At 36.4% G+C, this 24979-nt stretch overlaps 1 protein-coding gene across 2 annotated transcripts; it reads left to right on the forward strand.

The window, feature by feature from the left end:
* The first annotated feature begins 1274 nt into the window (after window positions 1-1274).
* On the forward strand, window positions 1275-22666 carry PLSCR5 (phospholipid scramblase family member 5). Of its 2 annotated transcripts, XM_052641561.1 has the most exons (8): window positions 1275-1406; window positions 6691-6854; window positions 11859-11901; window positions 12928-13148; window positions 15152-15313; window positions 19123-19284; window positions 22392-22474; window positions 22562-22659. In XM_052641561.1, the coding sequence occupies exons 1-7, from the start codon at window positions 1394-1396 to the stop codon at window positions 22428-22430; spliced, it is 804 nt and encodes a 267-aa protein (XP_052497521.1). In that variant the 5' UTR covers window positions 1275-1393; the 3' UTR covers window positions 22431-22474; window positions 22562-22659. The 2 variants fall into 2 exon arrangements, with proteins under 2 accessions (XP_052497521.1, XP_052497522.1); XM_052641562.1 differs by lacking the exon at window positions 11859-11901 and having other exon boundaries at window positions 22562-22666.
* Window positions 22667-24979: the final 2313 nt, after the last annotated feature.

The raw sequence follows: 24979 nt of genomic DNA on the forward strand, positions 1-24979 counted from the left end.
CTCCTGTACAATGTCACGAACCTCCGCCCATAGTTGGTCAGGCTATGGATTAGATCATATCAGATCTAATCCTTTGAATCTATTTCTCAAGAAATAGATTTCCACTAGATTTTTTCCACTTTGTTTTAAAATTGATGGTCTGTTCAAAGTCAAAATTAGCTGGTCCCTTATGACTATAATTTAAAATATCATGTTTGATAGTTCTAATAACTACTTACTTGCTTTTGATCAAAATTTTTTCAGATGCCCATGGGAAACATTAAGAAATTTAGTAAACATAAAATGTAACTTAAAATTAATAGTCATATTTATATACCTTTTATTCAAAATGATAACTCAAATAACTCAAGTAGCTCATTTCAACCTCGAACACTTCAAAACAACAACAAAAAGAACCACCTCTTTGCCAAATAGGAAGATCCTACACTTTTGTTGCTCTACAACCTGTGAGCTGACTTTATGATTTTTCATAACTATCCATGCCTTCTCAGGCCACTTAATATTTTTAGAAGTAGACAGTGTGGCTGATAAAGTAGTAAATCCAACTAATTCAACGTCTCCAAATTATATTAACTAGGGCACTGACTTGGTGAGCAAAATCTCCATGGGCACTGAGAAATATGAGCTGGTTAGCCAAGGTTACAGTTATTTTTTTTCCAAGGGAAAAAAAAATTTAAGTGCAATGCAGTTAAATATTACCTCTATGTTTCATTTAACTTTAGATTATTAAAGGTTTTCATTTTCAAATTCCTCTGATTAATGAAATTCAAATAAAAATAAGCTACACATATATTTATGTATATAAATAGCATAAAATAATTCTTTTCTTGTTTGTTACAGGGAGACAGAGTGGGAAGAAAACCTGAGAAAATATAAGAATATGACTGTCCAAACATTTACAAAATTTTAAAAATATCTTTAGAACTGTCAGAAACCTACATGTGATAGAATGTTTTATCACAGATTCTGTTACAGGAGATTGCTAGAAATTAGAAAAACAAAATATTTCTGCTATAGCAGTGAGGGAAAAATATACATATTTCAAGAAATAATTTTTAAACATTAAGTGGAAATAAGGCCCATAAAAATAAGTATTGCATTATTTTCCTTCCTGGGTTTTTATTCTTTTCCCATTAGTCCTTCAGCCACCAAGTGGGATGATGGTTTGTGAGTAGTGTTTATTTTTGATGATAGCTTTGTCTCCCCCTGTTGTTCAAAATGATAAAACACAGCACTCCAGAAGCTACGAGGCTCTCCCTTCCTCTGGTGTTCGTAAGCTGACAAGAAGCAGACACCATCTGAAGTTCTATGCCTGCTGTGTTTCTCTTTGCTGCAACAAGAAGAGCCTTTCTTTTAACCTGGCTGCCTTTGGATCAGTGACTCAGACATATTCATGGCCTCTAAAGGTAAGAGTAAATATAGGCAGCTAATAATATTTCCCTTATGACTGAAAATATAGGTTGTAAGGTTTTACAATCAGTGAGATTGATACTTTAAAACCTGTCATTTAGTTCTTTGGAACTTCAAAGTTTTTAACTTTCAATGCCAAAGAGCATGTTGCATTAAATAAATTTTTTTTAAAAAAACAACCCACTCTACCTAAAAGAATCCAAAAGTTAAGATGTAAACAATATTTTTGTTATCATAAATATAAACCTAGTGACTTAATGAGAAAAGTTGCAGAGAAAAATTTAGAATGGGAATATTTAATGCCAAACACAAGTTGATATTTCCAGTTAAAAGAGATTGGTAGAAAACTTTTCACATATAAGTTAAAAGTGTTGTAGTTCAATATTTTATAATTTCCTATCTGCTATTTAAAATATGTGATACAGCCATTTATTATAGAGAATTAAATGTGTGTTCTCAGGAGATCCTAGTAAATTTAATGGACTAGAAGCAAATATTTCTGAACAATGAGGCAAAAATCTTTGAAAATTTATTTGATGGTAAATTATATATAAAAACTAAACAGAAACTAATTTAGGCAGACAGATTAGTTAAAGACTTTGGGAGAGGGGACTGGTAAATTCTCCTCACATCCCTGAAAATGTAAATCTCATTAGTGCTGTCTCCCTTAAAGAACTTTTCAGAAGAAAAGGGATATGCTGCTTTTGGGTAATGAGTTGCAATCTCACTAAAAGCGCTTGTGAAATGATATAAAAATGAAATTATAATGTGTTTTCATTCCATTATCAAAAGAAGCCATTAAACTCTAGGCTCTAATGAACAGTTTTATCATGAAGAATTGTGATCAGTATAATTGGTGGAAACCTTTTAACCTAATTACAAATAGGATTAACAGAGTCCACCGATTTAAAATATCCTAAATTAAATTAATGATCCACATCAGAGAAATATGTACTTATTTGCTTCCTTTGTCAAAACACACTTAGGCTGCTTTTTAACTTGAAACAAAGGAAGTATTTTTTTTTTTTCACTTTTTGTCACTGTACACTAGTCTCTGAGTATCACTGGGAAAGTTCAAGCAAATTGTAAAATATAGACATGAAACTTCAAAATCATGAATTTTAATATATGTGTCTCATTTTTATATTTGAAGACAAAATCTTGGCACGTTCTTTCCTTCATTTAAGACACTAAGACTCAGTCCGAAACATTTCATCACTTTATCAAGTAAGAGTTACAGCAACAACTGTAGCCTGTAAGGTAAAGAGTTGCAGAGGATGTGAAATATTTATAAGCTAGTTATACATTTTTAAAAGAGTAGATAGAAATTCAAAGCCAGATAGAAATTCAAAGGAGTTTCTTCTTCAACTGGTGGTCGTAGTCTTTGAAGAAACTTGTGACTAGAAAGCAATATTATGATCAAAATATGATTAATCTACCAAAAAAAGCAGTGATGTTCAGTAATGATAAGGGCTCAAGACTAAACTTTAGAGGTAAAATTTTAAGTAGAAAACTAACACTGTGTCTGCAACCCAGTCAAAATATTTAACAGATAAAGTGGGTAAAATATTTATGAGAAGACCCTATAGAACTTAAAAGAAGTGAAAAATGAAATTTCCTTTTGAATTAGGAATCTTGTTTCAGGGGGCAAGTCACTTTATCATATTTTTGTGGAGTTTTATTCAAATAGATTTAAAGACATTATTTATACTGTCATGATGTCCTCTGGCATATTAATCTGTATTGGCAGTTAGCATTTTCCCAGGGAATACAGGCATTCGCAGGCAGTTCCATCAGCACCACTAAATCAAAGGATAGTCTGGGCATTGGATGCCATTAGAACTGAAGAAATATTTCTGTGGTCTGAAGTCCCCTAGTCTAATATAAACAAACACAATTTATCAACACGTTTGTCTCAAACTTAAAGTTTGAGAAAAACAGGCATTCCCAGGATGATCTAAACTGAACAGAAGCTTCAGTTTAGATCTTCAAAGGCTCTGCTGATCCAATGTAAGCCGAAATCCCAGGAGAGCAAGCAAGTGATCTCAGAATGGTGTTCTCAGCAGTGTCTGACTGAGCCTCTACTTGCTAATAAAGACTTTGGACGTGATCTGGGCCATGGTGCTTTAACGCCTTGAAATCTAAAGACCTATGTGAGGAATGTAGAACCAGTTGCCAGACATTCAGTAACCCACCACATTCTGTCACAGCAAAATAATTTACAAGATAAAATTGGAGTAATTTGCTAATCTTTTTAACAGTAAAATTGACAAAAGATAACCTAATAAACTTTTATCAGTTGTTATTAGAAATTAATCCCTATGTGCATATATATATATATATATATATATTTTTTTTTTTTTTACCAATTGAAGGATAATGTGTGTACAGTTAAGTGCATAAAAGGCACCATACTTAAGCTCTGTGATTTTTAAAATCAGGATGCACTTGTGTAGCCACTACCCAAGATCAAAATATAAAATATTTCTGGCAGCTCATAAAGGTCCCTTACTATTCAATAGCCATATACTTCCATTTCTGAGATGAAACACTATTCTGAACTTTATTATTTTAAACTAGTGTTCCCCAGATCACAATTTTGTCTCTGTTCCTCTGAAAGTCAATAACAACAGTGCTTTGGGCACTACTGCCAATGAAAGGATGTGTGTACCGTTTTATTATTTCCCAGGTGCTATTGCTAGTGTGGCATTCGCTCTTCTCCCACTGACACAGGGTCACATAGTCTTCCTCTCAGTTTTCTCAGCTACCCACTCTTAGGAGAGGTTCCCATTCAGGCCCCTTTCCCTAGAGCAAGAGGAATTCTGAAGCCTATATCCTTGGTGTCTATCCCAAATCTGAGAGAAGTTCAGGATGGGGGACGTTAGGGAAGCAAATTGCTATAATACTGTCAGTATGGGGGTCTATTTTCATGGGGCCAAATGACAAGTTTGTTTCCATTCAGTCACACCCCTAAAGCATGTCCAAATTCTAAACGTTACAGACTAGCATAATCTTAGAGATCCATTTTGTCTACTCTCACAACCTTATGGCTAAATAAATAATTGGATCATCTGGCAATTAATGTCCCTCATTAACATCAAATGTACACATGACCTTAATGAGCCAATTGTTCCTAGTAACAGTTTATGTTAGTTTCCAAAGGACCACACCTTGGAGCCTATATTCGTTCACCATTTTTTTTTAATCTCTCTCAAGTACTCATACAGGATATGTTTGGGAAACAATGAATGAAGAGGAATGAATACTATTCAAAAGAAAATCAGTCCTTTCTTCAAATTTACTCTTTAGAGGTTTAAAAGATTCAGAATAATACTGCCCCTCAACAGACACGCACACAAATTACATGGACTTGGGGTCAGTGCTTAAGAGAGACCATTTAAATCTGCTGTGAATTATAAAGCTGTTACTCCGATTTTAGTATAAGTACAATGAATGCTCATCCAAATCCTTGTGCAGCTGTCATAAATATCTTCCTCCTATTAATCCAGAACCAGTTTTCCTTGTCCTTCCCATTCATAGGTCTTCAAAACAGTCTAAGTTTGTTGTTCATTGTTGTTCAGTCGCTGAGTCTTGCCTGAGTCTTTACGACCCCGTGAACTGCAGCATGCCAGGCTTCCCTGCCCTTCACTATCTCCCAGAATTTGCTCAAACTCATGTTCATTGTGTTGATGATGCATCCCACCATCTCATCCACTAAGTTACTTTTCTTCATAATGGCTCCTCTGATATTTGAAAACACCTATCATGAACCTTGCTCTACACATACATACATTCAATCTAAAATAGCAACATGTAAATGAAATGAATGCACATGTGAGATGTCTGACAATTTGACTTGATAAAGATGAGAAATGAGAACACAGAAAGTCTTGAAAAAATTAATGGTATCTAATGAGGAAGAGAGTCAAAGTGGTCATGTGAGAAGAAAAGGGAAAAATAATAGTAGAAAGGTAATAAAGTATATTTTTAATGAAAAAGAAGAATTTTGCATGTACCACTTATAGGTCATATACATAATATTACATGGGCTCCAGACTAATGCAGGATAAATAGTAAATTTCCAAATTTCAATCTAATAGATATCTACCTAAGAGACAATGAAAATAGTAACAATTTTACCTGGCAATAATATAGAAAACAGGTGATTATTTGAAAAATCAAAGCCAAACATTTTAGAATTTTCTAATTATTTTATCTTTTATAATGTTGGATGAGCTACAAAGGGATTTACACTGTCAAAAAAGATTTTGGATGCATATTGAGAAATCACAGCTAAATTTAGATATTACATTGCCCTTAAGAATCTCATAAATTAGTTTCAAACATTCTCATTAGTTCTCAATGTATATATTGTCAGTCCCGCAGCATTAGTTTACCTGGGAACTTACTAGAACCACAAATTCTCAAGCTCCATCCCCACTCCATCCACTGAATCAGAAAGTCTGGAGTGAGCCCAGCAATGCGTGTTTTACTAAGCCCTCCAACATGGTTTATTGGTCTTCCCAGGTTACACTAGAGGTAAAGAACAATGCAGAAGACATAAGAGACGCAGGTTGGATTCCTGGGTTGGGAAGGTCCCCTGGATAAGGAAATGGCAACCCACTCCCTTAACTGGCAAAACCCATGGACAGAGGAGACTGGTGGTCTATAGTCCATGGGGTCACAAAGAGCTAGACACTACTAACAACTTAGAGGCAGGCCAGGTGGTTCTGCTGCCAGCTAAAGTACAAGAATCACTGAATTAAATCTATGCATAGTGGAATGACTGATGAAAAGAGACAAAATAATCTTGGATATTATGAGGCAACTTCATAATATTTGAGGAAGGGAGAATATACTCGAAAATCATTAAGTATGATTCAAAACCTATGTCTAAGGTCATCCTTTTATGAGTAGAGAATGCCTAGTTTCTTTGGTCATTGATTTTCCATTTGTAGTTAATAATCTTTCAGTTCTTTGAATAGAAGTTTCACTTGCTTTCAAAATACATGTTTTCTAAAATGATTTATTTTGCCCAAATTATCCAACTTTTCCTCACCACTACATTCCTTTTTCTCTGGCTTCAAGATGAAGTGGTGGTGACAGTGAATATAGAAAATGAAGGAAGGGGCACTGAAGGGAGAGGCTAGGAGATACTGAAGTGAGAGGCTAGGTGGGAGGTACTCTACCTTGTGAATTAGGCAGGAGGAAATATTATAAGACAGACTAAATAAAATGGCCTACATTTACATATCGGCTGGAACTGTCATTCTCTTGCAGATGCACAAAACCAAAGAAGCAGAAGTCTGCCTGGCTTTCTTCCTGGAGCTTCAGACCCAGATCATGGTCTTCACATCTTACCTTCCAATCCAGGGGACCAAGTATGGCAGCGGGGTCCCCCTCCACCAGGGAATCTCCCTCCTGGTCTAGAATATTTAAGCCAGGTGCTTTTATCTCTATATTTCTACAAAGTTTTTTTTCCCTTTAAGACAAATACAAACTTGGTTTCTTCCCCTCCAATCAAGACTAAAAACTTCAGCAAATAACTTATTGAAGTGAGAAAAGCATTATACAATCTGTCTTTTACTTATTTCTATTACTCGGCAAGAAACTTTTGCCTTCTTTTATAACAACTTCTATTTTCCTTATTTACCTGACACTGAGAGAAGACTAAACATTTTTGATTGAGCTGTTTAGCATCTTACCCTTCTTCTCCTCATTGCTCAAGGTGTCAGCAAATTTAAATCCTGGAGGAATTGTCTAATACTTCTAGTCACCTACAGTTATTTAACTAAAGGATATTAATTGAGTACCTTATAATTAATTAAGTGCCTTATAATCAAGGCACTTAATGGTATAAAACCTAGTTCCTCTCACCCAAACATTCTGCAATCTCTTTGGCAAAGACAAAAAATGTTGACAAAAAATGCAAGGCTGGGTAATAGAGCCAGAGAAACATACACTTTTAATTTGGACAGGTGTACAGAGAAGAGAGGGTTTCTTGGTGGCTCAGGGGTAAAGAATCCACCTGCAGTGCAGGAGACACAGGTTCAATCCCTGGATCAGGAAGATCCCCTGTGGAAGGAAATGGCAACCCACTCCAGTATTCTTGCCTGGGAAATCCCATGGACAGAGGAGCTGCCTGTGCTACAGTCCATGGGGTCGCAAACAGTTGGACAAGACTTAGTAACTAAACAATAAAAGAGCAGAGAAAGATTGCTAAAGATCAAAGTACTCAGGAGAGACTTTCTCAATGAGTTGAGAGCTTAACATCGTCAACTGAATCTCAAAAAGTGGATGGAAATCCAAGAGAAATCAAGCTATCAAATTAGCATTACTGTCTTCTGATACTGTTGCCATTTCTGAGCCAATTTGCTTGAAAGATCATATTACTATAGTCACTGTTCTAGTCATTGGAGGGTAAGCAGTGATTCAAGCCTTATAATAAATCAGTCAAGAAATATCATCTGAATTTTATGGCACATAAGTTGCAACTGATACTTGTATATATTACTGATGCTTTTATATTTATCCTACACACGATTAGAAATACACTAATATTGAGATGTCAGCACATCTGCTGCAATTTTCAGCTTGTTTGGCACTCTTTCTAACTATAAAGTCTTTCTCCTTTATCAAAATCAAATCTCTGTGTTAATTCCCTTAAGGTCCAAGAGATTTCTGTTATGCCTGATAGGGTTTAAGCTGCACACAGCATATGTTCCTGGGAAAATGTTTATAATTGCAGATGCCTTCTCCAGAAACCCACTGGCAGACAAATGTACTTTAGAGACTGGAGAGCTCAGGGAGATATGTAAAAGAGCTGGAAAAGCTAACCTACCATCTTCCATCTGCAGAAAGGATCAGCTGTAATAGCTGACTAGAGTTGATTAACTGCTGCAAGCTGTTTGGGAATGTTGTCAGACAAGGTTTTGCCAAGTATAAAAGTGATGTACCAGTGCCAGAGGGCTGGGGTTTGATGATCACATATGGCCATCACATATTCTTCTTCCATCCATGAACGATGACATACCCAGAGCCAGATGCTTGACATGAACACACTTTTTTTTCATATTTGATAGAGATATGAGCCCACTGGCTTCAGTTCTAAAACAAAGTCAATTTTCCAAATGTATACCTTTGGTACTCTTTTTCAGAAAACAAAAATATTTCACAAATTGGTAGGTATTTTCCTTCAAAGGGAATGGATTTTATAGTCTTTATACTAAAAAAACACATTTGCTTTAAAGCAGTGCATACAGAACAGGATGAATAAGCATTTAAAAAGTTTAATACTTTCAGTTTGAGAAACATAGATATACGAAGAATTTTGTGAGCTTTTATCTAAAAACCACAATAAAATTATGAATATTTGAAAATAGTGCATGCTTCAATAAACAAACAGGAAAATATTCAATAAAAACGCTTCCAAATTAAAATCTCAATATAAATATTTAAAAAATCACGTACTCTTTTAATCATGATTATCCAGTAACTATTGATAATCATGTTTTCACTAACAAATTGAAAATAAACTCCCAGGTGGAAGGGAATATGTGTGTCTGTGTATGTGTTTATATACACATACATATAAAAATATTTGTATAATGTATATATTTACATATGTATGTGTATACATATATTTTGTTCATGTATTATAGATTGTCTTAAGTCACATCAGTCATGTCTGACTCTTTGTGACTGCATGGAAAGTAGCCCGCCAGGTTCCTCTGTCCATGGAATTCTCCAGGCAAGAATACTGGAGTGGGTTGCCATTTCCTTCTCCAGGGAATCTTCCCAACCCAGGGATCAAACTATATTCATTCCAAGTTAAATTAACATATTCATAATAGTCAATAATATTTTATCCTATAAGCATCAAAGGATGACTTTTATTTAGTCACCTACAGATCAGAGTACTCAGTTAAAATTTATAAAGGCACATGTAAGATTCCATTCATTTTGAAGTACTCGGTTGACCAAAAGTTTCTTATGGGTTTTTCTATAACATCTTACGGAAAAATCCAAAGGAACTTTTTGGCCAACCCAATACATATATTAAATGGAATCACTGATACCTGTCAACCTGATAAATTATACATATGGATTATACATACATTTCCAAGGCTGTCATTTGGTGTCCATTCTGAAGCTTTCTTACTGTAGGAGTGCTCTGCTTGTCTAACACCTGAATACAGGATGTAATCTGTTTAAAGTTTCCACCAATTCCTGGTTCATCAATTAACAGCAAAAGATGAAAACGGCTCTTTTGGATCACAGTTTATAAGTGGCCCAGGGCACTTAAAGGAAACTAGAAGAACAACCAAAACCAGGACCCTCATATCCAGGAGGTTTGTCCACAGAGAGAGATCACATTCGAGGTTATTAGAGAGAATGGGTGAGTATACGAGTAAATAGGGAGGAAAGGTACTCAGGAGTTCCACAGTGTCACTGAAGAATTGTTTCTCCCAGTCCCTAAGATTAGTTAAGTTATGCAGGTACAGCAGAGTAGAGAGCAAGCTGAAATCCATGGCATCACTGCCTGGGTTCATATCCCAGTCGAACCACTTACAAGTTCTATGATCTTGAGCAAAACCACTTTCTTTCTCTGGGATTGTTTCCTCACATGGTACATGTAATGATAACCTGTTCTCTGATGTGTGTGAGGACTAAGTCAGACACTATGTCAAATATCTAGCACAGTGACTACCTCAAGGTAGTCATTAAATAAACAACCACTATTATTAGATGTTAGAGATGTACATTGATCCTTTTCAACCAATAGTCTCTAAAGTTCAGCGCTGAAACTTGATCCATGACATAAATAGTCAAAGTTCCTAAACTCAAACCTTACTTTCACACCCTAAAACTTCTTCTCCATCTCTAAGTTACGCCTACATAATAGGGGAAAAGAAAGTGTTAGTCACTTAGTCGTGTCCAACTCTTCAATACCCCATGAACTATAGCCCACCAGGCTACAGTCCATGGAATTCTCCAGGTAAGAATACTGAAATGGGTAGCCATTCCCTTCTCCAGGGGATCATCCCCACGCAGGGATCAAACCTGGGTGTCCCTCATTACAGGCAGATACTTTACCATTTGAACCCACATAAATCCACTGCTAAATAATCGTGCATGTCCTTTCTCTTCTGTCAACCCGCCTTTTTCTTCCAAAGAGGAAAACAGAACTAACAACACTACATAACAAAGACAAACTCCTATTTCTTAAAGCTTTAGTCGTAGTTGTTTAAATATGTTCTAGAATATCTTATATCATAAATTATTTTTGTAAAAAATATGTCTGTGAATCTTGGAAAGGAGGGCATATGTACACTCTTATCAATAATAAGAAGAAATGATACTAGTTTTTACCTCTACCTCAGGATATACAAGAAGAATGAAGGAAATAAGATAATATTTTCAGGGTTTGTGATTGCCCAATCAATTCCAAATGTTAACAATTACTACATTTATTTGAAAGTTATCAGTGAGTTTGTTAATGTGAAAGGAAAATAAAGTGAAAATTTTAAGGCAAAATAGAAAATGAAGCATTCAAAAAGGCAATAATCAGCACTGTATTCAGTGTTCATGATTTTACCTTAGTGAATCTTTAAGTGCTGAATATGAAAATTAAAATATACACAGATAAAATTTATTCTAAGAACATATTTTAAATATTTTCTTTGAAAAACCATTTGTATTGTATTCTATTTAACACAGTCATGTCTCAGCTACCTGCGACTAATTTATCTCTGTAAATTAACTTCATTTCTAATTGCATAGGCAAGTTCTAAAATGTCATGCATTTAGAAGCTAACTCTTTTCTGCTTAAACTGGTATTTTGTTGACAGGATTGATGGATTTTTTTCCCTTAGTTCAAATAAAAGTGTGACTGAAAAAAGAAATTAAAGAATAGCCTTTCTCAGCTTTAACAGACCTTTCATCCCAATCAGGAATGAGTTACTACACGGCAGAGTGAAAGTAGAGCTAGGGCTGAGAGGAGCGGCCAAGCGTGCAGACCATTACTGTTTGTATCCTCTGGGTTCATTTCTTTTAAAGAAAGAGAGAGTAAGAAGTTTAAAACCTTATAGGCGTTCTTATTCAGCAACTGTTTAAAAATATTCTCAAGGGTATTGGTATAATTTCCAAGAGCTATCTTATTACCACAGGAAAAACACAGAGCTAACCACAGTTCCTATTCTTATTTAGAGCAATTTTGCTTTGAAATTTTCAAGGTTCTTGTAATTTTTACTTGAGTAAAAACCAAGTTAGCTTTTTTTTTTCCCTTCATTATAAAATGTGAGTTGTTTTCCACCATTTTCCGCAGAGAACATGAAAAACACCTAATTTCATGTAGTCCAGCAAACAGGTTAATAGTAATAGCTGGAAAGGTTTTCAAAGATCTGTGATGTAATACTTTTTATTTCCTTCATGTCATCTTTTAACAGTTAGACCTGATAATTATACACCAGCAGGTGGAGCTTCTTGGAAGTAAGTACATTCTGTAATTATTAAAATTGTTAAACTAAGTATTTTATAAAGTTAAATGTTTAGGATAGAATTAAATCAAAAAGAGCACTAGGTCTATTTTTTTTTCTGGGAAAGGTTTCTCTTTTTTTAATTTATTTTTTAATTGAAGGATAATTGCTTTACAGAATTGTGTTGTTTTTCTATCAAACACCAGCATGAATCAGCCATAGGTATACATATGTCCCCTCCCTCTTGGACCTGTCTCCCACTGAAAGTAAAATTATTAGTCTGATATAGATAAGCCTAAAAGCATAAAACTCCCCAAGTCTTTGATGATATTGTCATTAGGAATGTAACATTATTTTTAATCTTGAAGTAATAAACACTATTTGGTCATTTCCATGGCTGCTAATAATTTAAATTTTCTTAACAATTTCAGACATGGAAATTGAGGCTGAGACCAACAAAAAGCCATCAAAATAAAGTTCTATTGTTTTATCATACTGTCAGTGATTCATCAAAAACCAAATCATTTAACAGGGCACAAATTTATAATGATGAATACTCAAATTACTTGAGTATGTTTGTCCTTAATATTATAGATAATGCCTAAAATATGTCAAAATTGAAATAAATAGATAGCATGAAGCTGTAGATATAGTACCAGATAGATTTTTAGACGGAATCATTAGTATCACTGTGAGTTGTCCCAGTAAATTCTATAACAATGACAGAATAATTTGAGTATGATCCTTCTTTAGAGCATTGCTTCCCTAGTTGAAAAGTACTACAACTGTCCAAGTAGGTCATATAACTGGAATCAAAATTTATCAGTTGCACAGCTCTGTTCACAGAGTCTACTTTGATTTCTATGGCTAAATCCTCAAAATTTAGAGTACAGAAATAGATTTGTCTGAAGAAGATACCATGTACTTAATAACTAATCAGTCATGCTGCTTTCTTCTAATAACACTATCATTTTTACTCATATGAAGTTTTGATAATAAGCAGTAGCATGATTTTAATAAATTTTTTTTTCTCTGTCAGTGATACTAGGCACTGAGACCGCCAACAAATATGAGATTAAAAACAGCCTGGGACAAAGAATATACTTTGCAGCGGAGGAAAGCATCTGCTTCAACCGTACTTTCTGTTCCACTCTGCGATCATGCATTCTGAAGATCACCGATAACTCAGGTCAAGAGGTGATTACAGTCAACAGGCCCTTGAGGTGTAACAGCTGCTGGTGCCCTTGCTACCTACAAGAGGTTAGTCACTTACCTGGGTGTGCTTTTATTTTCCACAGTTGGAAAGGTTAGCAATTATTTCTTTAATAAATGACATTCAGCTGGTAATAAAAGGCCATTAACCTTTCAATTGGTTGGATTAGAATGCTGCTCCTTTAAGATCAGAACAGTTTAAGAATTTGGTGATTCACTAATATTTTTTTTTCCATTTCCAATGAAAAACTATAGTGGCTTCTGTGGTGTTAATTTGGAAAGACAGCTCATGCATCACTTAAATGAGACACATCCTCCTGAATCTCTGTATTGGCTATGTAATATCTGTAAGTTCCACCACTAAGCAGATCTATTCTTCGTCTTCTCATTGGTACAAAGTTCAGCGAGTGCTGAGTGATACTAAAGTCTCCTAAAGGAATCTCTTGGGTCAGTAATATTTTTAGAACAGAATCTCATGTTCCATTTACCCATTTATGACAAACTTCAAGGTTCAGCAAAGACTATGCTAGTCTTCTAGAGGGAATCATTTGATTATTATATTTTAATATAGAATAGATTTTCATACCTTTTAGTAAATCTATAGTAATAACTTTTATGGACATGATGCAGTTAAGTTTATGTGGAATATATACTTTGATCTCTTTGATACCAGGAACCTCTAAGTGAGAAGAAATAGATTTTACTTTCTACATTTTGCAGTGGAGGAAACTGAGGCTTAGAGGTGCCTCACCTATGATCTCACATCTGGAATATATCATAAGAGGGATTTGATCCAAGTATCTGTTTTCAAACCCATTTCTTTATGGAGGACCAGTGTATAAATACTCTACCTAGCACAGTGGAAAGTAAATATTAATATGGAACTTTCCTTAAGTAGAGAAGTTTCTCACAATATATGTTGAAGCTAATTCTGCAACTCTTTATAGGCAATTATCTGGTCAAGTGATAGGATTGCTAAGGTACTCAAATTCTGGCAGCCCAAGAATTTTTATTCTTCTACTGGGGATATTCAATATCTAATATGCCCCAAGATGCTAAAGTCAGTATAACCCAGAATATACACCCATTATAACATTTCTGACAGTTAATCCCATCACATAAATTAAACATAAGATGCATCCTAATACTGATTAGTATATTTTTAATTCAGTTGAAATCAAATCAATTACTTTAGAAGTGATCCTAGAACAAATCTATGTAATTCTAAGAAGTCTTGTTGAAAATACCTTTGTCTATCCAAAAACCCTACAGACATGCACATAAAACTATGAACTTAACAAATAAGAAAAGACAAAAGCAAATCAGATGATGGAGACTTGGCTTGATTTAAAAGCAAACAATATTCATCATTTTCACCCACTTCCAGCATATTTTATTAATACAAAGTATTTGAATTGGCTAAATAAATATGTTGAAATACAGCATTATGTATAATTAAGAAGTTAGGGGGATGAATGATAATGGGGCAAAATACTAGTCAGCTCTGAAAATGCAAATGATATTCTTTTAATGCTTTGGACAAAATGAAACAGAAATCACATTGGTGTGTAACAACTGTAACTCTGCAAGAAGCATTTGTTAGCACAGAGAAGCTGAAGTTGACAAATAGAAGAGGAAAAAAAATTATAAGAATCGAGAAGCGAGGCTTAAAAATAGATGTGTGCTGTGACAACAACCAAGAGGGGATAAATATGAAGTATATCATAAGAAACAACTTCAATGCTTGGCCAACTATTGTACTTGGAACAAACGTGGCAAAGAAGCCAGTATCCCAGGGTCAGAAGACAGGCCTGGGGTAGGTTTTCCTTAGGGAATGAAGATCAAAGACATGGACTTTTACTGAATCATGAGGAACACATATCTATACAGTGAATTTCGTTGTTTCTAAAAATTATTTTAAAAATCCAGTATAGCATAGAAGCAGATATTTAGAATCTTTTATATACTGTTTAGAAGTAAGCAGACATTACGATAAAATTAAAATACAATAACCTTAGGAAATTTTATTTTATTATTATCTCTTCCTACAGTTAGAAATCCAAGCCCCTCCTGGTTCTATAGTTGGTTATGTTGCACAGAAGTGGGACCCCTTTCTGCCTAAATTCACAATCCAAAATGCAAACAAAGAAGATATTTTGAAAATCGTTGGTCCTTGTGCAACATGTGGCTGTTTTGGCGATGTGGATTTTGAGGTACGATTGACAAATGAAGGACTATTTCACTTAGGTCCTGATTTTTTGCAACATAATTCAATTTTTTAAATGTACAAATCATGAAATATTTCTGAAATAAATTCGGAAAATAATATACTGGTGAAATAATGGAATAAGTAATATTGTACATGCCAAAAATAACTCATAAATCCAGAGACATAAGTTCAAGAATTTTTTTTTAGAACATACTACAAAAATTTGATGTATGTGGAATTACAGCACCTATGGTATAAAGCAAATATATTTAGTTAGAATCACTGAAATTACATCTTCTTTCCTATATGCCTGGTGGTAACATATCCCAATTCTGATCTCAAGAGCACACTCCATTAAAATATCATTAATTTAAAAGCTATGTAAATAAGACTTGCTAACTTCATTTTGTAAAACAATCTATTCTCATATAAACGTATGTGTGTAAATCAGAAAACAGTAAGCACTTGCAAATTCAGTGTGCAAGAATATGAAATATCTTAACAGCTTTGTTCAGTCGCTAGGTGGTGTCTGACGCTTTGCGACACCATGAACTGCGGCATGCCAGGCTTCCGTATCACCTTCGCGATCTCCCAGTTCAGTTCAGTTCGGTTCAGTCGCTCAGTCGTGTCCGACTCTTTGCGACCCCATGAATCGCAGCACCCCAGGCCTCCCTGTTCATCACCATCTCCCGGAGTTCACTCAGACTCACGTCCATCGAGTCCGTGATGCCATCCAGCCATCTCATCCTGGGTCGTCCCCTTCTCCTCCAGCCCCCAATCCCTCCCAGCATTAGAGTCTTTTCCAATGAGTCAATTCTTCGCATGAGGTGGCCAAAGTACTGGAGCTTCAGCTTTAGCATCATTCCTTCCAAAGAAAACCCAGGGTTGATCTCCTTCAGAATGGACTGGTTGGATCTCCTTGCAGTACAAGGGACCCTCAAGAGTCTTCTCCAACACCACAGTTCAAAAGCATCAATTCTTCAGCGCTCAGCCTTCTTCACAGTCCAACTCTCACATCCATACATGACCACAGGAAAAACCATAGCCTTGACTAGACGGACCTTAGTCGGCAAAGTAATGTCTCTGCTTTTGAATATACTATCTAGATTGGTCATAACTTTTCTTCCAAGGAGTAAGCGTCTTTTAATTTCATGGCTGCAGTCACCATCTGCCGTGATTTTGGAGCCCCCAAAAATAAAGTCTGACACTGTTTCTACTGTTTCCCCATCTATTTCCCAAGAAGTGATGGGACCAGATGCCATGATCTTCGTTTCCTGAATGTTGAGCTTTAAGCCAACTTTTTCACTCTCCTCTTTCACTTTCATCAAGAGGCTCTTTAGTTCCTCTTCACTTTCTGCCATAAGGGTGGTGTCATCTGCATATCTGAGGTTATTGATATTTCTCGCAGCAGTCTTGATTCCAGCTTGTGTTTGCTCAAATTCACATCCATTGAGTCTGTAATGCTATCTAACCATCTCATCCTCTGCTGCCCTCTTTTCCTTTTTCCTTAATGGTTTTTCCTAGAAATAAATATTAGAGGAATAAAGTATGTATTTCTTTTTTGTTTATTCACTCTAGTCATTCATGTATATCTCATATAGGATATTAAGTTTACAGGATTTCAGGAAACACAACTCACCTAGAATACAATGTACATTTTACAAAATGGGCTGTCATAACTCCAAAAATTCTTGGCATAACTTTCCTAAGAGTAAAGAATAAAAATAAGCCCTATAATTGAGGAGTACTTAAGAGTTTTAATATTTATGGTATTGTTTTGTAGTTGCTAAGTCATGTCCTACTCTTTGGCAAAGAGACTCCTCTGTCCATGGGATTCTCCACTCAAGAATACTGGAGTGGGTTGCCATTTCCTTTTCCAGGGGATCTTCCCTATCCAGGGATCAAACCACATCTCCTGCATTGGCAGGTGAATTCTTTACCACTGAGCCACCATAAATCCCATTTATGGTATAGAGATGACCTAAGTAACTGCCTTTACTTTCTATCTTCTACTTCCACACAGAAAGTGAAAGTTTATATCACTTTAAACCTTTGAATGAGAAACAGGGCAAGCAAATGAATACTGGATAGTTTAATTCTAGATTCCTTCTAGTTGAAAAGAACTATAGACTTTTTTATGTCAAAATATTAGTCTGAATTTATGTGGTACATTAGTCAAGAGAAGTTTTTCAAATGAAAAATAGGACTTAGCTTAGTTATAAAGGAATGACCTTGTAAATGTCTGAGTATAACATAAAAATGAAATTAAGCAATGACTGATAATATCTTCAAGAGATGGGAATGCCAGACCACCTGACCTGCCTCCTGAGAAATCTGTGTGCAGGTCAAGAAGCAACAGTTAGAACTGAACATGGAACAACAGACTGGTTCCAAATCAGGAAAGGAGCATCTCAAGGCTATATATTGCAGCCCTGCTTATTTAACTTCTATGCAGAGTACATCATGAGAAATGCTGGAATGGATGAAGCACAAGCTGGAATCCAGATTGCTGGGAGAAATATCAATAACCTCAGATACACAGATGACACCACACTTATGGCAGGAAGAAGAAGTAAAGAGCCTCTTAATGAAAGTGAAAGAGGAGTGAAAAAGTTGGCTTAAAACTCAACATTCAGAAAACGAAGATCATGGCATCTGGTCCCATCACTTCATGGCAAATAGATGGGGAAACAATGGAAACAGTGGCAGACTTTATTTTTGGGGACTCCAAAATCACTGCAGATGGTGATTGCAGCCATGAAATTAAAAGATGCTTGCTCCTTGGAAATAAAAGTTATGACCAACCTAGACAGCATATTAAAAAGCAGAGACATTACTTGGCCAACAAAGGTCCATCTAGTCAAGCTATGGCTTTTCCAGTAGTCATGTATGGATGTGAGAGTTGGACTATAAAAAAAGCTAAGCACCAAAGAATTGATGCTTTTGAACTGTAGTGTTGGAGAAGACTCTTGAGAATCCCTTGGACTGCAAGGAGATCCAAGCAGTCAAATCAGTCCTGAACTATTCACTGGAAGGACTGATACTGAAGCTGAAACTCCAATATTTTGGCCACCTCATGAGAACTGATTCATTGGAAAAGATCCTGATACTGGGAAAGACTTGAAGGCGGGAGGAGAAGGGGATGACAGAGGATGAGATGGTTGAATGGCATCACTAACTCAATGGACGAGAGTCTGAGTAAACTCTGGGAGTTAGTGATGAACAGGGAGGCCTGGCATGCTGCAGTCCATGGAGTTGCAAAGAGTCAGACACAACTGAGTGACTGAAATGAACTGATAATATTTAAGCAAATTAGCAATTATAAAATCTTAGCAATAAAAAATAAATTATACTTGGAAATTTATTTTATCTAAAAAATTTCCTCTAAAATCTTTCTCAAAAATATTTTCTTTCTTTCTTTTTTCACATGAAGAATTCAGATTTAAAATGCGGACCTCAGGTAGAAGGATTATCATCATGGTTAGACTATGTAATTGAAACTATGTACCTGCTGCCATCTTGTGGCAGTCCGGCCTTAATTACTTATTGAAGTTAAATTCTCAATCTGCATACAGAAAGGAGAATAAAAGAGATTATGATGGTTTAAAAAATGTCAGAAAAGCAAAATTCCTGAATAATAAACTTGAAAGTTAAATTTACAAACCTAAGATTATACAAAGGAATGATTGCCATTGAATTGTCATTTAAAGATGATGAATAAAATTATTCTTATATCTCATGAAGTAAACATGGAGAAATGTAAAATCATAGGTTTCATGTATACATTTACAGCCTCTTATTTTCTTTTCAAAGGTGAAGACCATTAACGAAAAACTTACAATTGGAAAGATTTCCAAGTACTGGTCAGGCTTCGTGAATGATGTTTTCACCAATGCTGACAACTTTGGGATTCATGTTCCTGCTGACCTCGATGTGACAGTCAAAGCAGCCATGATTGGTGCTTGCTTTCTCTTTGTAAGTGTGGTCTTAAAGACTGAGGTGGTTTATTTCTTGCCTTTTCACTTGTCAGTTATTATAGAGCCATCCTGTTTCACATAGTTTTTACCCCACGGAGTCAGTTTTATACACGAAAGGCTAGTTTGTGGCCAACAGTGTTTAGAAGTCAGAATGTAACAGCTTGCATTCATATTGGGTAGCCTTCCTCCAGTGGCCCTCAAACTCCCTCTTCTCAAGGATGGATTCCCTATCTACATCCTACTCATCATTTCTCAATATTTGAGTTAGCCTTCTCTTTTGACTTTCAACTTTTTCTTATTTTCACTTTCAGTGAAAAATATGTAAACACAAATAATCACATTATTTATCCTGGGTAAGGTTCAAGGTTGTTTAATTGCTTACCAAGGAGTCAGGTGATATTCAAAATGTGAAAAGTACAATTTTCTTGCCCTTCCAGTAAGTACACAGGTACATGAGTAAACAGAGATGAGTTAATATGTAGCAGTTTCTATTATTACAAAGATATGATGTCTTTGTCTTTTCTTCTCAATTTAACAATTTCATCAAAAAGATTTTCTTCTAGATTGGTGATGAAAGAATAGAAGTCAAGTAATACTTGTACCAAACCCTGACCTGATTTTCTCTGTTCCCCACTTTCCTTCTAATTTTTCCCTCATTGCTTACATTTTTCAGGTTTTGCACTCAAAAAAGTTCATGGAATTTTAAAGTAAACTTTCATTCTTCCTCTCATGTTATTCTTCAAGGCTTTAGGATCCTAAATCTTACAGTTATGGTAATATGTGCTACTGTGGGCAAAAAATGTAGTCCTATTTACTTAGGCTCTTCTAGAGACATTTGAGAGTTATATTAACTAAAAATAATTCCTTGGTGATGGCACTCATAGATACTTAGAGTTTAATCAAAAATAAATATAGTAGCATTTTTTCTGACAGCAGCTTTAGAGAAATTATTTTAACTTATTGATTCCCTATCATGAGTAGAGGCAGAGTGAATATCAATACACAGAGTGCAAGGCTTTTATACTAAGCTGTCTCTTACTCTTAATTTCCGTTTTCATCTATAAATGTAACCAAGTTCAGTCGATCTTTCCTGTCACCACATACAATTTTCATTTTTCCATTCTCCTTATCTGTTTGCTGCTAAGTCACTTCAGTCATGTCCGACTCTGTGCGATACCATAGACGGCAGCCCACCAGGTTCCCCAGTCCCTGGGATTCTCCAGGCAAGAACACCGGAGTGGGTTGCCATTTCCTTCTCCAGTGCGTGAAAGTGAAAAGTGAAAGCAAAGTCACTCAGTCGTGTCTGACTCTTAGCGACCCCATGGACTGCAGCCTACCAGGCTCCTCCGTCCATGGGATTTTCCAGGCAAGAGTACTGGAGTGGGGTGCCATTGCCTTCTCCAAGGCTTTTAATTTGTCACTTCCTACTCCCTTCTATTTTTTGACCATTCTGTATTTTGACACCAAACATACCAATGGCACCCCACTCCAGTAAGTACTCTTGCCTGGAAAATCCAGTGGAGGGAGGAGCCTGGTAGGTTGCAGTCCATGGGGTTGCTAAGAGTCGGATATGACTGAGAAAATTCACTTTCAATTTTCACTTTCATGCATTGGAGAAGGAAATGGCAACCCACTCCAGTGTTCTTGCCTGGAGAATCCCAGGAACTGAGGAGCCAGGTGGGCTGCCATCTCTGGGGTCGCACAGAGTCGGACACGACTGAAGCGACTTAGCGGCAGCATACCATGCATATAAACATACTCCCACCCTTTTCCCAAAGCCTTAATTTGGCCTTCTGGTTAGTCTCCTTTTTTAATGTTTATATTAAAAATATATCACCTTTAATCTGCCCTGCTGCTGCTGCTATTTAGTTGCTAAATTATGTCCAATTCTTTTGCATCCACCTGGGCTGTAGCCTGCCAGGCTCCTCTGTCCATGGGATTCCCAGGCAAGAATACTGGAGTGGGTTGCCATTTTCTTCTCCAGGGGATCTTCCTGACCAAAGAATCAAACTTGTGTCTCCTGCTTGGCAGGCGGGTTCTTTACCACACTGAGCCACCAGGGAAGACTTTAATCTGCCCTACATATATATTTTATGTATGAATAACAAGCTGATGGCAAAAATGCCAACAATTCCTTATCACTGTAGCACTGATTGAAGTAACGCCCCAATTATCTGAAAAGATAACTTTTTCACTCCAGGGTCTGAGAGAGAAACATACTCACTGAGACTATCAGACAGCATTCCATCCATTGCTTTTCTTTTCCTTTTTACCATAATATTATAAAATATTTGCACTTTGCTCTTGGCCAATATTGAAGAAGAAAATGGCAATCCACTCCAGTATTCTTGCCTGAAGTCCATGGACAAAGGAGCCTGGCAGGCTACAGTCCATGGGGTCACAAAGAGTCAGACATAAATGAGTGACTATCACTCACCCTTGGCCAATATAGCTTTTAAAACAATTTGTCACCAAGAATTATGTTCTTAATTTGTAAATGCTGTCTCCATTTTATTACCTTGTGGTCAGAAATCTTTAGAAAGTTGCTGGTGGGAGGATATTCCCTGATCCAAACAGCAAAATTCACAAGTATTCACAAGTAATTTGGTCTTTTGTTTGAGACTGCTTCTGCTGCTGCTGCTAAGTCGCTTTGGTCGTGTCCGACTCTGTGCAACCACATAGACGGCAGCCCACCAGGCTCCGCTGTTCCCGGGATTCTCCAGGCAAGAACACTGGAGTGGGTTGCCATTTCCTTCTCCGATGCATGAAAGTGAAAAGTGAAGTCACTCAGTTGTGTCTGACTCTTAGCGACCCCATGGACTACAGCCCACCGGGCTCCTCCATCCATGGGATTTTCCAGGCAAGAGTACTGGAGTGGGTTGCCATTGCCTTCTCCGTTCCAGGTTACTTAAACTCTGCTAATTAGATATGTGAGTGTCATGAAACTTAAACTTTCTGATTTTTCTCCTCCTGATAAATCACATGTTCCTGGAACACCACTGGGAAACATAATTGCCTTATATAATCAAAGCTTCCATGTAAGACTCTTGATCTTAATTGTTGGTTTTTTGTCAATTCACTCATATTCCATTTATTTATTTGTAGGATTTTATGTTCTTTGAACATTCACTGGCTGGATTATAACAAGCAAGATGACAAAAACAATAAAATATGCAGAATGTATTTCAGTAAGTAAAAGGCAAGTTTAAATGATCTCTTTCCCTTTGAAGAGGTCTATATTTGACGCTGTCTAATTCTTTTTCATTTTCTTTTAGAAATCCCCTGGGCTCTGGATTTCATTTCTGAATGGTTTGACTATTGGCTTTTTTCTCTTTTTGTAACAAAATGTTAATTACTATATTTATTAAAGCATAATGTAGTGAAGCAATTATCTGCTTGTGAATGCATGATAACTAAAGACAAGATGACTGACCCTAGCACAGTGGTGCTTTGAGAGATTACCATTCTTTCTTTTTATCCTTTTGAAGTTATTGCATGGTAAGCATGAAAGATGAGAGCTAAGGCTTGCAGCATCACTGATGAAAATTCAATGTTTAGAGAGCACTTTGAAGTTTTTCTGATAGAAGGACTGGTTACTAATCAAAAGGACAGGGTTTCTAAAGTATTTTTTTATAAGCAGTCTTTTCTGCTTTGTTTATTAATCTTCTTATAGTAGTGAGACATTTTTACATTATACTGAAAAAGCTAAAAGTTGGGTAAATAATAGGTTTAAAGATGAGACAGCAGATGAAATCAATTTGTTCTAGTGGCAAAAGGCACAGTTACATTCCATAAAAAAGGTAATATTTACAAATCAAAGTATGCTTTACATACATGTACGTGCTAGGGATATAAATAAGCATATTAATAAACTTCTAAGCTAGTAAAAGCAATGGTACAGAGCAGGAACTTTATCTATTTGCAGTAAAAGCTCAGTCAAAAAAGGAATCTAAGGCTCTGAAAAATAAACAGCCTCAGGCCTCAAGAACAAGCAGACAAAAACTAACAAAGCCTTACTACTTGAGGCAAATACGGAAGTCAGGAAACACAGCCAATGCAATTAATACCTTCCATTTTAATGTTTTCAGAGTCTTCCAGACTTCTAGCCTAGTTGTCCATAAATTTCCAAAGCCCATAAAAAAGAGATGTTTTCTTTTTACGAATGTAACAGTCCTTCTCCCTTTCTCAAATTGAGGAACAATTTTGTTCTAAGCAAAACATCATGTAAACTCTACTTTAGAATTACACAAATATGATCCAAATTTCTATCTACATATAAAGATGTTTGGGGAAACTCTAGATAACATCCCACTTCGTAAAGAGATGTGTTCCAAGCATCTGTTACTAAGTTAGTTGTTTGGAATCTGTCATCTAGTTATAAAATTGTATATGGTAGCTAAGTTCCCTAAATAGCCCACACATTATCTATTTAGTTCTGGGTTCTGGATTAAGAGCTTTAGGTTATGTAAGATGGAAAGAAAAAGAGTCTCTCCCATTTTCTGGTTCAGTTTCCTTTAGCATTCTTCATTCTTGTTGTTGTTCAGTCGTTCAGTCATGTCCAACGCTTTGTGACCCCATGCTACTTTGCACCTTACCTGAGTCTCCCTCCCAAACCCAAAGGGCATACAGGAACTATGTATTTGCCTCAAGCAAGCACCAGTGACCAACTTGTGAGGAAGATCATCCAGAGTACATCATGAGAAAAGCTGGGCTAGAGGAAGCACAAGCTGGAATCAAGATTGCCGGGAAAAATATCAGTAACCTCAGACATGCAGATGACACCACCTTTATGGCAGAAAGTGAAGAAGAATTAAAGAGCTACTCAATGAACGTGAAAGAGGAGAGTGAAAAAGTTGGCTTAAAGTTCAACATTCATAAAACTAGGATCACGGCATCTGGTCCTATCACTTCATGGCAAATAGATGGGGAAACAGTGAGAGACTTAATTTTGGGGGGCTCCAAAATCATTGTTGATGGTGACTGCAGCCATGAAAATCTTTCATTTTCATGCTTGCTCCTTGGAAATAAAAGTTATGACCAACCTAGACAGCATATTAAAAAGCAGAGACATTACTTTGCCAACAAAGGTCTGTCTAGTCAAGGCTATAGTTTTTACAGTGGTCATGTATGAATGTGAGAGTTGGACTATAAGAAAGCTGATCGCAGAAGAATTGATGCTTTTGAACGGTGGTGTTGGAGAAGACTCTTGAGAGTCCCTTGGACTGCAAAGAGATGCAACCAGTCCACCCTAAAGGAGATCAGTCCTGGGTGTTCATTGGAAGGACTGATACTGAAGCTGAAACTCCAATACTTTGGCCACCTGATGCGAAGAGCTGACTCATTTGAAAAGACCCTGATGCTGGGAAAGATTGAGGGAAGGAGGAGAAGGGGACGACAGAGGATGAGATGGTTGGATGGCATCATCAACTTGATGGACATGGGTTTGTGTGGACTCTGGGAGTTGGTGATGGACAGGGAGGCCTGGCATGCTGCGGTTCATGGGGTCGCAAAGAGTCGGACACAACTGCGCGACTGAACTGAACCAAAGAATAAGCATGCTTCAAATCACACACAGCCTTCTGCCAGTCGTATCATTCACTCCTTCAGCAGAACTGGTGTCACCTTCATGTTGGGAGCAGTGTGGTTATGGTTATGGAGGGAACAGAAGTCCTGTGAGCTATGATAGATGTCAC

Source organism: Budorcas taxicolor, chromosome 1, assembly GCF_023091745.1.
Source record: "Budorcas taxicolor isolate Tak-1 chromosome 1, Takin1.1, whole genome shotgun sequence".
Lineage (NCBI taxonomy): Eukaryota > Metazoa > Chordata > Mammalia > Artiodactyla > Bovidae > Budorcas > Budorcas taxicolor.